At 32.0% G+C, this 13892-nt stretch overlaps 1 protein-coding gene across 1 annotated transcript; it reads right to left on the bottom strand.

The window, feature by feature from the left end:
• Positions 1-7389: 7389 nt before the first annotated feature.
• Positions 7390-8602, bottom strand: LOC128166020 (melatonin receptor type 1B-A-like). The gene is made up of 2 exons (XM_052830937.1): positions 8374-8602; positions 7390-8243 (listed from the first exon to the last, which is right to left on the bottom strand). The coding sequence occupies exons 1-2, from the start codon at positions 8600-8602 to the stop codon at positions 7390-7392; spliced, it is 1083 nt and encodes a 360-aa protein (XP_052686897.1).
• Positions 8603-13892: the final 5290 nt, after the last annotated feature.

The raw sequence follows: 13892 nt of genomic DNA, 5'->3' as shown, positions 1-13892 counted from the left end.
GATAGCCGAAGTAATATCCTAGGTAAACATGTTTCCACGCTCTGTTTATGATCTTTTATTTTTTTTTATTCTTAAATAATAAGTTTGAATTTTATGTTTACTATGGCGTATCTAAACATGAGCGTTTCTATATTTGTGGTAATTTCTGTAATTTTACTTTTTGAAATTTAAAAAAAACACACATTAAGTCAGAATATCATCACCGACTCTAAGTAAACCTCTTAAACCAGGATTCTTTTTCGCTGCAAATTGTAATATTTGTTTTCCCCCCGCATTTTAGATTTACTACAGCTAGGCCTGTCCAAAATAAAATTTTGAACTATCCTCCAACATAGCAAATTGTTTGTATAAAGAGTGCCTCCATGCATTAAATTTAAGTCTAGTTTGTTGGTTAAAAAGATTACTCTGTCAGATTATTTCAGTGTTATATCTTATAATATTTACATCTACCAAGTATGATGCCCTTTGTTTTTTACAGAAACTTATCTTGAATTCATAGCTCTATAGAAACTGCAGGACTGAAATCTTCACGTCCCGTCGATTGTGATTATCGATTGGTCGAAACCTACAGCGACCTAAGAAATATCACGAACTGCACGAAAAAATCATTATGATGTCATACTCAAATCCGTATACATGTAGGAGACGATTTTGCTGTTTCTTTTAGCTAACGTACTGATGTAAATTTACAGTAATTTAGTGAATTTGTTTACAACAAATTTAATTTATTAAAAAAAGATGTAAATATAAACAATAAAATGACTTATTCGACGATTCATGCGGGTTATGAAGGCAGCGATCGTTGTAGAAAAAATTTTTACATTACCCGCTAAAGTGGATTAATATGTGTTTTTTATGCAATGTTGCAACCTTCATATCCAACATGAATCGCCAAAGAAACCATTTTATTGTTTAAGAAACACACACTTATACTGGCCACTACTGCATCTCATGATTCTAACAGAAACGTTACGAATGCAGTAAAAGTTTCATTTGTTTAAACTAACCATTGAAGATAACTTCATTATGACATTTATTGATGTCCAGAAATTTTCTTTTATTACACGCGTGTGTTTTAGAGACTATTTAGTGTGAGTATTAATCACTGCGTTCTTACATTTACCAAATGGGTGTATCTGATCGGAAAATGCAGGACTGCATACTTCGTCTACTAAATCAGATGTTTACCTAAGCTTATCTCTGACAGGCATCTCAAGGAAATTGCAAATCAATGCATTTTTTTCTGAACTCGTGTGTTGTACGAACATAAAGCTTTTCTCAAATATAAATTTATTTTCAAAATAAAAACCTTAACAATCTACAGGTGCTCTGGATTTTTGACCTACAAATCACTCTGGCACCATTAAACACGTGTAGGGGACATGATCCAGATTAAATTATTCAAATCAAAATCAGAAACAGGAAGTTTAAGTGAAATTATCAATGGTGGATATCTTTAACAATAGTTAAACAAATATTGCTCAGCTTTTCTATATTGCTCTGTATATCCTCCACAAGTACGTAGAAATGTTTACGAGGGGTTGGATTTATTGTAGTTTGATATTAGATAGAAGGATATATATCCCATTCATTCAGAGCTTTGCTTAATTTATTTTACCTAAAAGTGCTCAATGTCAAGTTTAAAATCTCAAACCTTATTAACAATGTCGAACCAGGCGATCATCTTGATAGTCCACGATGTATTCCAGTTGCCATCATCAGAAGTTGACTAGTACTGGTATCATACATTCAGTGTCGTTGTATATAGGAAGTAGCGAAGTGGTCTGTGACATTTGAGCTTTTGTCATTAATTGCTTCTGAAGAAAAGGGGTAATTTTAGTTGTAGTGTCTTACTTTTTTTGTGAATATTATGTTTGATGATGGCCATGCAAAATTAGAAAGAAATGCTAGAAGCATTTTGCATGGATCTCCTTGAATCTCAGTTTTAATATTACTTGTTATATTTTTGACAGTTGTACAAAGATTGTTTTAATATTTGGCACCAGAAGACACACTGCCTTTTTTGTTGGCGTTCTCTTCCGAAATTTATGCATAAGATAATTTTTCTCCAATAAAATCATCATGGTCTGAAATTTGCCTTTACTCACCGGTTTTGCATGTTTCTGCGTAACTAAAGATTTATAGCCTACGCAACATTTAAACGAGTTTTTAAAACTTTAATCAGAAGTTTGCATTTCTAACCGGACAGTTATGCAGTTAAAAGCAGTCAAAACTTTAACCCTTTTCCAGCCGGGATTATCATATCAAAATAATAGAAGTTGCATGCCTGACTGTTTTTGTAATATAGTTCTAAATGAGTTCTTAAAATACTGATTTAATTGGGTTATACGTTTGGGACGCGATCTGCCTACTGATCGATCACTAAGGGTCTGTGTGACGACTTAGAAGAAGTTTAACATCAGAATTGGCTTTAGGTATTGCACTTATATCACCACTTTTTTCAAAGGATCAAGTATAAAGCTTTTCTGACCAAGTCATTGTTGTGGTTGCAGTCACTGTCGTAAATTTATCACATTTCATATTCTTCTCCAGAACCACTTGGAAAATTACAACCGAACTTTATACAAAGCATACTTGGGGAAAGTGCTATAAAATTTGTTCAAATAAGATCCTCTTTAAAGGGGAAATAATTGTTAAAGAGTGATATTGGGTAGGATATTTAAGGTATCTTTAACACAAGCTTTCCGATATACATGGTAGATTTAAGTTTGTTCAGATTGTGACCCTCAGGGACCAGGAAGAAACCATAACAAAGGTTCAAAGTTCGTGATAAGAACACTCTTTAATTCTTCTGAAGAACTGAAAGGCGATTATTTTTTGAAATATTATTAAAAGAAATCTATTATACAAAATTATATATTTGGTATTGCTTTTGCCACTGTTGGTCAGACTAAGACGGTATTAGATCCTTTATTTTACATCATGTTATATCATTTTGATTAGACATATTGGTTCAAGGATAATCTTCATTCATGGACCAGCTGTTGATCATGAAATGTTTCAGTTTTAAGTGATCATCTTATTATTTTACAATCTTCACTCCTGATGTTTGTAAAAAGACTTATGAAGGTGGCACGGGACAATTTTTTTGATACATTTCATTGTAGCCAGGGGATGTGTATCTTCGGAACTTCCTCAGTTCCCATTCAGCACAAATACCTTTAATTCACTCTGTATAAGGGCAATCACCAATTTCTGAAGAAAATTACTAGTCAAAACCTGTAAAATTCTCTACATACTGGTTTCATGAGATTTTGACCCTTCCATACTTTGCAAATTTTTCATGATTTTTCAGCTTTTTAGACCTACCCCAGCTAATTCCCTGCAGAGGGTTGACCTTCCGTACCGTGTGCATGTTGCGCCATCACATGGCAGAAACTTACCGGTGTTTAGTTTACAATGTCCCATCCACCTTCTTTTCGTGTTATTTTACCTCCCGTCTGTAACTTGCAATTTTAATGTGTAAAGTCAACACAACAGTCATAGCCGCAGGTTTCGCATTTTACTTCTGATTCTCATGTACCTAACATATGGGGCCTACATATTGCAATATCAATTTCAACACGAGGCATCCCTCTAACTAATGTTAAGCATTTAAAATCATTTCATGAATATTAGCAACACTCATAAGCCTTCAAGTACAGCAATTCTCAATTTTACAAAAATATTGACTGGTACTTTATTCGAAACTGTCCCTTGCTATCTTTAAGGCGTCGATAAATGATTGTTGAATGTAAGCACTAATACCCTTACCCCTGAATATATGCGGAAACATATCAAAAGACAAGTAGTCTAATTGTTCTCGAACAATTAAAGGTATTTCAACCTCTTTTGTGTATTGTTTAGAACATTTCTGTTTAAAAAGAATCGCTGAAATACTTTCCTTGTATTACTACATGAAACAATACTGTCAAAAGATTTAGTATTATTTTTTTAATTGACCTTGAGCTTTGTCCTTTATGTTATTTTGATTGGCCAAGGTCAACTTTTCATTTTTAAGTCGTCCGCTGTCTCTAAAATGTATGGCTCAAAAGTTGTAAGTGTCTTTAACAAAGTTAAGAAGATTACGGGGCAAAAACTGCTAAAAGGAGACATCATCCTTCTGTTAAAATAAATTTAAAGATCATTGATATTTACGAAAGACATTGGTAAAAGTTTCATGTCTCTATCTTTTATGGTTTTAGTGAATTAGCGATAACAAGCTATTCATAAAATAATGGCAATAACTCTTTTTTTTTTTTTTTTTTTTTTTTTTTGTATGCATTTATTAAACAGTACATTTGCATGCGAGATAATACCTCCGCAGAGGCTCTCTATATATACATCACCTGGGGTGCCAGGGGCCCCCTGGATCAGTAATGCTAATCAGCGATATAAATGAATCAGTATTTATAATTGTATTTTTTAAGCGTAAATAGACTTAGATTTGAAATAACAATTGATATAATATACGTATCAATATTGTACATACATTTGTAGAGCATTTATATATATTGAACAAGGTATTTGTTTTCTTCAATATGTATAATTGTATTTTTTTAAAGCGTAATTAGACGTAAATATGAAATAACACACTTTGATACAAGTAATAGTAAAGTAAAATAAGAGTACTATTCGGGGAGGTATCAATTGATATAATATTCATACAATAGATATACAATCGGAACATAAAGTAAATGCAATGCGGCAGGACTAACAACAGCATCACAGTCCAAAATTGCCTACCGCATATATGTGAAGAGGGACAGGTCTCCCTTTTGTACATTATAATAGTTCATTAATAAAGTTTATAATATTTCATTTATCATATACTATTTGATAATTTTTCAAGAATGCTGAAATTTAACTTTACACATTTTGATTTTTTTACAGTAAGATACAATTGCATTAGCGCATTTTTTAAAAAACAGCGCATATCTTCAGATGACACATGTTCGTTTAAGATTCTACGTTTCATTTTATATTTGTAAATTTTGCATGCAATGAATGACAAAGTGTTGTCTAAGATAAGAGTATATTTGTTGCTCGTGAAAATAAAACCAATGACAATCAATTTCCAAGTAACATCAATATTTAGTATTTGAGAAATTTTCCGCCAAAGTGGCATTGTCAAGTCACACTCGTAGATTAAATGTTTTATATTTTCTGGCGTATTGCAATTATTACAGTTCCCATTAATGTTTTTATCCCATTTACTAACCGTTAGATTCGTGGTCAACAAGTTGTGAAGTAATTTATAATTAAACTCTGATACAGATTTATCAAATAATGATCGAATCTTGTTCTTGTAGATTACATTAAAGTAGTACTTGTCTATTTGGAATTCCTTACACCATATATTTTCCATAATAGGTTTTTGGGATTTCTTGTTTATAAGAATATTGTAGAAAAATTTAGACTTTTCATTTGAAGTATCTTCTAGCTTTCCTTCAAAATAGAAATGTGACTTAGTGAGCGAATTCGTGAAATTTATGGTTTGTAAATCTATTCTTGAAAGGTGCAACTTTATTGCATTTTTAACTATAAAGTACTCACATAAAAAATTGCTTGGTGATGCCAAGCATTCTTTTATGTCGTTTATTGTTTTGAAGCCATTCTCATTAAAGAGGTCTTTTACTAGTAATAAACCACCTTTTGTCCAACTTGAAAAAAATAGAGATTTACCCTTAAAACATATGCTTTTATTGAACCAGATATTTTGATTAGCAAAATTGGTTAATGAAATATCTTTGCATTCGTTAAAGGCCACAAGGACCTCTTTATAGAACACAGGAAGGGAGTTTAATTTAAATTCTTCGTATTTTGTAATGCTTGAATTGATCAAAAATGGAATATCGATATTATGTTTAACTACACAAGCGTTTAAGAGTGAAGATAGACTACTTCTATTTTGAATAATTTTCGAAACCCAAGAAGCTTTTATAGCTTTGAGTTTTGATTCAAAGTCTGTAATACCAATGCCGCCTTCATTTATGTTTCTAATTAAGGTGTTACGCTTGATGCGCTCTCGATTACCCCAAAGAAAGGAGAAAATTATTTTATTAATACTCTTTATGAAAGATTGTTCAGGGTTTTCTAAAATAGTAGCCGTGTACAAGACCTTGGAGAATTTATAAGCTGGCATTTTCCAAAAATAGTTAATTTTCTACTTCGCCAAGAGTCAAGTATTTTTTCAAATTCCTTAAGTTTACATAACCAGTTTCTTTCATTATTTTCGGTTTTATTATGCCCCATATATATACCCAGACATTTAATTGTTTCAAAATTAATTTTTATACCTTTAAGAGTTGTTTCGCCTTCCATAGTATGTTTAAGCGCCCCTAAAGGAATACATTCCGTCTTTGATAAATTAAACTTTGTCCCTGATACAGATCCAAAGTTTTCAATAATTTTGACAACATGTTCAAGGGAGTCTATGTCCTTAACAGGAAAAGTACTATCATCTGCATGTTGTATGCATTTAATTTCATTTCGTGTGTTGCTTATTTTAAATCCATTAACACTATCAGAATTATTAATTCTTGTTGATAAAATTTCCATTACAAATAGAAATAAAATAGCTGAGACAGGACATCCTTGTCTAATACCTCTATACATATGACATTTTCTAGAGATCCAACCATTGTTTTTTATATAGAAATAAGGATTTGTATACAAAATTTTGATCCATTTAACAAAATCACGCCGAAATTAAATTTCATCATTGACAGCAACAGAAACTCCCATTCAACAGAATCGAATGCCTTCTGAAAGTCAGCAAATAAGTGGATTCCTGATTCATTGCTTTTTTCCCAATAATCAAAAATATCTAAAATAAGTCTAGCATTTGTTCCTATATAACGTCCTTTAATATATCCAGACTGATCGGGGTTTATTAATTTGTCCATAATTTTTTTTAAACGTCGAGAAAAAACACAAGCAATAATTTTGTAATCACAATTTGTTAAACTTATGGGACGATAGTTTTGAAGTTCATCTAGCAATAACTCTTTAACTATTTCAAGGTGGAGGATGTAGTGCAACATTTGTAAATACCTTAAGAAATCTTACTATACTCCTTAAAAGTTTTCTACACCACCCTAAACAATACAGATATGAAAAATGAATATTGTTCGGATTTTCGAACGACTTTGACCTGTATGTCATTTTGATTGGCCAAAATAAGACCTAACTATTGTAAAATGCCTTACTTTTGTTTTTTAGATCAATAATTAAAGGAAAAGCTGTTGTAATTTACAATTCACTTAATCAAAATTTTTAATTAAAAAAAGAAAGTTTGCAAACATCGAGACATTTTTCTTTAAAAAAAAAATGTAAATAATGCAGGTAATGCTCAAATGAAAATGTACATTGAAACAATACTGTTGTCTACGTAAATGTAAATCTGTTTTTCATGTGAAAAGTGACTGGTGATTTCACAGACGATCTGCAACGAAAGTGGCGCATAATTTGTCCTCGAAATTTCTTATTTCCAGTGGTGTATATTATGCAGTTGACACTCGAATGTAAATGTGCCAGAAGAGTAAGAAAAAGGTAGACCTCGGTGGAAAAGTTATCTTCTACATCTGGTATCATAATGATGCAGTAGGGTGTCCAACAAACGACGAAAACAACGAAGACACAGAACAAAACTTTTGACGAACGAACCGTTTCATTCCACGCTCTTCTCATCCTCAAAGGATTATCTGAATCTAATTTGAAAACATTTCGTTTGGTTTTCCAGATTTGTAGAAAAATTAAAAAGTAAAAAACGCTTATCATACTAAGCTGTACGATTGTACTAATGCAGACAAACATGGTGAATGACAAATTTGCAGTTCGATCCGAAATGCATTGGTGGTTTTTCTGGTCAAAATAATATCCTACCCATCCAAAAAACTTGGGGACTTCATAAAAAGAGGCCATTAGCCAACAGCCGACGCACATGACAATGCAAGAGACTCGACCGAAAAGTCTATAGTAGAGCTGCTTGTGACAAAGGTATATATATCTTGACAACGACAGAAGAGTGAGGCTCAGGATGGCACAGGAACAGGCTGTTGCGCACATTCCAGCAACGAGTTCACACATCCACATATTGTCGGTGAAAAAATATTCTCCTTTGACAACACCTTTAAGTAAAGAGAATAGAACAAATTCGTTAGATTTGTTTGTTGACTTGATCCACAATACCAAGTGCTGATAAAAAGCAATTTCTAATATTATTTTGTATTGATGAGATCACCAGTCAGGCATTTGTGTATCTTTGAAAATGCGACACGCACCCCCACCCCATCATGAAACTGATGCCCACGAAATATTATGTAAAACAAATTAGAAAATAAATACGTTAAAATACAGATATGTACACACCTAAAATACAGAGAGGATCTGCAAAGGCCGTGACACACAAGTCTGCAATGGCTAAGTTCATCATAAACTCCTTTCCTGGCCTGTTGATTCCCCTCATCACAGTAAATATCCTGAGAATCAAAACGTTTCCACAAGTCCCGACAAGAATAGCGATCCCGACAATGACAATGTAGACAATTGCGAGCGTTGGGTTGGTGTCCAGGAGAGGATCAGTTCTCAGTACTGTCATAGCGGTGTCGTTACTGAGAGTCACAATATTTTGGGGTGTGTTATTCGATCTATTGAACTGTAAGCGAAAATGATATATTCCATTGTCTATGCCTCTGAAATACACGTGTATTGCAGCCAATTTGGTATTTAACAATTTCATTACTTTTTTATAAATGAATTGTTATTTTTAGTGCATTGATTTAAATAGTATAGTGACAAAGACAGAAAAGGTCTCTTTTTTCTAGTTTAATGGACCGACATACCTCACGGCTGAAAGTTATTTTTTCTTAAATATATCATCCTCTTCAAACATTTTTGTCCGGTGGTAGAGTTTTCTCAAGTCAAATATTTTTTAAAATGCCAAAAAATTAAGATTTGAACATTTTTCTATGTTTTTCCCATTGTGTCAACCATTGTTGTTCTCCATGATTAAAAACTTTTATTAAGATTTATTCTTAATTAAACAGTTATTGTTGTCTTAAATTCATATGCAAGTATGCATTTTTAATATTTTTCTTGTAAATAAAACAAACATTGATTGAGTCAAAGTCTCGTATTTACTGTTGATCACAAAAAGTTTTGTTATGCGATAGTGTTATACACAGGAAAAATGTCCACATGTGTAAAACATGTGTTAAACATATATTTTACATATATATTTTACATGTGTAAAACACATAAAAAGAGCACACATGTATTAAGTGTTTAATTTCACACATGTTCAACATGTGTTTAACATGTGTAAAACATCATTCATCACACATTTTTGCAATCTTTGGCATTTAGAATATACATGTATATTTTCTATGTAACTCATCACACATGTAACACACATGTAAAATATACATATTTCATGTGTGTCAAAAAACATGTATATAATATGTGTAAAACACATGTTCAAATTTACACATGTAAAATATATGTATATTTTATGTGTTTTTCATATAAAATATACATATGTTATACATGTATAAATTTGAACATGTGTTTTACACATGTCAAATATGTGTAAAACATGTGTGGTATTAAACACATGTTTTACACATATGGACATTTTTCCTGTGTATGCCTTGTAAGCTATTATAAAAGTGAAAGAGATTGCAACAACAGATACTGAGGCAACTACAGTAATAAATTCATACATGTTTATGCAATATACATTGTGAAGTGAAGACAAATCATTGAAAATATTATTTGTTTTGTAAATCGACTATTTTGTATATGTCGTTTGGTATATGTCGTATATGTCAGTTTTGTCCGATGATAGAAAATTAAAAGTTAAGAAATTAAATTGAAGAAATGAGTATATTTCGTATTTTAGATTGTCAAGAATTTGTCAAAAAAATAAATCACATTTACTTGAATTTATGGAGATTTCAAGAAAGAGTTAAAATTTTCTACGATGACAGCTCAATCAATTACATTAATTCTAAAATCGATTTGTCTGATATCTCTTACCACAAAGGAAGAATTTTATAAATAGTAATTGATAAAATTATATTCAGTTTGATACATAGATTTTGATGTTTTCTATTATTATCTATTATTATTGATCTGTTTTTATACATACTGCATACTGCATTAGGTTAATTGTTCTAAAGTATGATTAACAAATATGAAGAAAGACATCTCTACATGTTTTTCATAATAAATCATGTTTATTTCAGTAAAAAAGGGTTTTTAGATTTTAACCGTGTATATAACCAACCTGCGATTACATTTCAGTTCGAGACCCATTAAGTGGGACATATGCCGATCATATTAGGTTTAAAATTGCATACTTAATTGAATATAGTAATTAGGGTCTTCCGTTTCCAACGGAAGACCCTATTGTTTTTCTTCGGATTCTTTTTAGGGTCTTCCGTTTCCAACGGAAGACCCTCTTGTTATTCTACGGTTTCTTTTTCTTTATTAGGGTCTTCCGTTTCCAACGGAAGACCCTCTTGTTATTCTACGGTTTCTTTTTCTTTATTCTTATTAAGGTCTTCCGTTTTCCAACGGAAGACCTTATTGTTTTCGTTCGGTTTCTTTTTCCCTATTATTATTATTTTTTTTCTTACAAAATTTGTGCAGGCGATTTCTCGAAAATGGCTCGGCCGATTTTCGTGAAACTTTCAGATCTAATAGATATTAATCCGAACTTAATATACATTTTTTTATTTTTATGACGTCATTTCTCTTCTTGAGAAAATGACGTTTTAACGATTTTCAGAGGGTCGGCTTGTCCAGGGATCTCCTCCTAAACGGTAAAAGATATTGAGTTCAAACTTTCAGGGATTGTAGACAAGAGATTGTAGATGTGCTATTTGGCATTCATATTTGTCATGCTCAAAAAGCGTTTACGCTCGCCTGGTCCCGAAAATTGAGGCTAAAAAAATGTCGTAATTTTAAATGGTTTTCTTAGTTTGTCTCTTTTTTGAAAAATATTTTGTTAACACTTGTAATGCAAAAAAGATTTATATTTACAAGACCTTTCATTTGATATCAAGAAAAAGGGGCTGGCCCCTCAAATTAAGGGACAAAAGGGCTCTAAAGTCTTTCATCTGTAGCCCTTTACTGAGTGATATTTTGTGAACAGTTATAGAAGCAAATATGTTTATCTTACAGTAATGTATCTAATAACTGTAATGATTTTATCATGTGTTACGTAATTAGGGGTTTTTAGGGGCCAAAAGTCCAGAATTTTGATCACCCATATCTCAGAAAGGAAAAATATTTTGAAATAAAGTATAGAAGTAAAGATGCTCAAAATGATGTACTTAATAATATGCAATTTTCAAATTTTCGTTAAATGGCCCCTATAAGGAGTTATGGGATCGGCCCCTAAAACGTTCTTTCCTATATATCTCAAGAACGGTAACAAATTTCTAAACACTTGTTGAACAAAATGTGTTGAGATTTAAATGACCTTTTATTTGATATCAAGAAAAAGGGGCTGGCCCCTTAAATTAGGGGACAAAAGGGCTCTAAAGTCTTCCTTCCATAGCACTTTACTGAGAAATATTTTTTAATATGTTTAAGAAGCAAAAATGTTCATCTTTCAATATTAAAACTATACATTATAAAATGTTTATAATGCGTTACGTAATTAGGGGTTTTAAGGGGCCAGAAGTCCAAAACTTCGATCGAATATATCTCAAAAAGGACAAATATTTTGAAAAGCAATATAGAATAAAAGATGCTTTGAATGATGTTTTAAACAATATTCAATCATAAAAGTTTCGTTATCTGGCCCCAATAAGGAGATTAGGGGTTGGCCCCTAATATGTCATATCCCAGATAGCTCTAAATCGGCAAAGAATTTCTAAACACTTGTTGAACAAAATAATGTTTAATATCAAAAGAACTTTCGTATGGTGCCAAGAAAAAGGGGCTGGCCCTTCAATTTAGGGGCCAAAAGGACTCTAAAGTCTTTCTTCTATAGCACTTTACTGAGAAATATTTTTTAATATGTTTAAGAAGCAAAAATGTTCATCTTTCACTAATAAACCTATACATTATAAAATTTTTATAATGCATTACGAATTAGGGGTTTCAAGGGGCCAGAAGTCCAAAACTTCGATCGAATATATCTCAAAAAGGACAAATATTTTGAAAAGCAATATAGAATAAAAGATGCTTTGAATGATGTATTAAACAATATTCAATTATAAAAGTTTCGTTATCTAGGCCCCAATAAGGAGATTAGGGGTCGGCCCCTAATATGTCATATCCCAGATAGCTCAAAAACGGCAAAGAATTTCTAAACACTTGTTGGACAAAATATGTTTAATATCAAAAGAACTTTCGTATGATGCCAAGAAAAAGGGGCTGGCCCTTCAATTTAGGGACCAAAAGGCTCTAAAGTCTTTCTTCCATAGCACTTTACTGAAAATTATTTTGTAATATGTTTAGGAAGCAATAATGTTCATCTCACATTTATTTAACAATATATTATAATTATTTTATCATGTGTTCCGTATTAAGGGGTTTTTAATGGGTTTTAAGGGGCCAGAAGTACAAAACGTTGATAACATACCTCAAACAGAACAAATACTTTAAAAAGTATGAAAATCAATATAGAATAAAATGCTGAGAATGATGTTCCTAACAAAATTCAACCATAATTTTTTTGTTGTTGCCCCGATAAGGAGATGAAGGGTCAAATATCAAAGTCAAGGTCATATAACCTTCAAAAAAGTGCACGGAAGACCTCCTCGTTGCTCGCAACGAGATCGTGTCTAGTTATTCTTTTTTTTCTTTTTCTGACTTTTTTGGAGCGTCATTTCTCAAAAACTACCCAACCGATTTGCACGAAATTTTCAGGAGTGATAGAACAACGTCGTCGCTACATATTATCAAATTTTCAAATGATGACGTCACTTCCGGTTTCAGATATAGACGATTTTGTAAATTTTTAAGGGTCATTTTGTCCACGCATCTCCTCCGAAACTAATCAAGGTAAAAGCTTAAAATTTTCAGGGATTGTAGATAAATGTCTGTAGATGTACCCCCATGCTTCCAATTATGAAAATTGCTCAAGGCCTTGAAGCTCGCCTGAACCTGAAAATTAGCATCAAATTTTTTCACGAAATTTTTGCACATTTTCTGTAATACCTTTCGATGTGTACATATTTTGTTATAACATGTAATGCAAAAGTTGTTTTAATTTTGAAGGGCTTTCATTTGGTATCAACAAAAAGGGGCTGACCCCTCAAATTAGGGGCCAAGAGGGCTCTAAATTCTTCTTACAATAACTCTTTACTGAACAATAATTTGTTATTAGTTATAAAAGCAAAAATGTTCATTGTACAGCTGTTTATCTATACCGTACCATATTTAAGCCATATGTTACGTAATTAGGGTCTTCAAGGGGCCAGAAGTTCAAAACTTTGATCATTATTATCTGAAAAAGGAGAAATATTTTTAAAAGCAATGTAGAACAAAAGTTGCTCAAAAAATTGTTCTGTACAATATGCAACCTTAAATGTTTTTGATTATGACCCCATTTAGGAGTTAAAGGGTCGGCCCCTAAAATACATTTGTACATATATCTCAAGAACCGTTAACATTTCGTGAACACTTGTAAAACAAAATATGTTTATATTTTCGAGACCTTTCATTTGATATCAAGTAAAAGGGGCTGGCCCCTCACATTAGGGGCCAAAAGGGCTCTAATGTCTTCTTACAATAACTTTTTACTGAACAATTATTTGTTATTAATTATAGAAGCAAAAATGTTCATTGTGCAGCTGTTTATCTATATAGTACCATACTTAAGTCTTATATTACGTAATTAGGGGTTAAAAGGGGCCAGAATTCAAAACTTT

Source organism: Crassostrea angulata, chromosome 10 (assembly GCF_025612915.1).
Source record: "Crassostrea angulata isolate pt1a10 chromosome 10, ASM2561291v2, whole genome shotgun sequence".
In the NCBI taxonomy this organism is placed as follows: Eukaryota; Metazoa; Mollusca; class Bivalvia; order Ostreida; family Ostreidae; genus Magallana; species Magallana angulata.
The sequence above is the reverse complement of the archived record's forward strand: the minus strand, read 5'-3'. Positions and strand labels throughout refer to the sequence as shown.

Excerpts from the sequence above, each read along its gene's own strand:
- LOC128166020 (XM_052830937.1), bottom strand. The coding sequence starts at position 8,602 with ATGACAGTACTGAGAACTGATCCTCTCCTGGACACCAACCCAACGCTC. Across the intron at positions 8,244-8,373 it reads AGATCCTCTCTGTATTTTAG|GATCTCATCAATACAAAATA; the intron begins GTGTGTACATAT and ends TGCCTGACTGGT.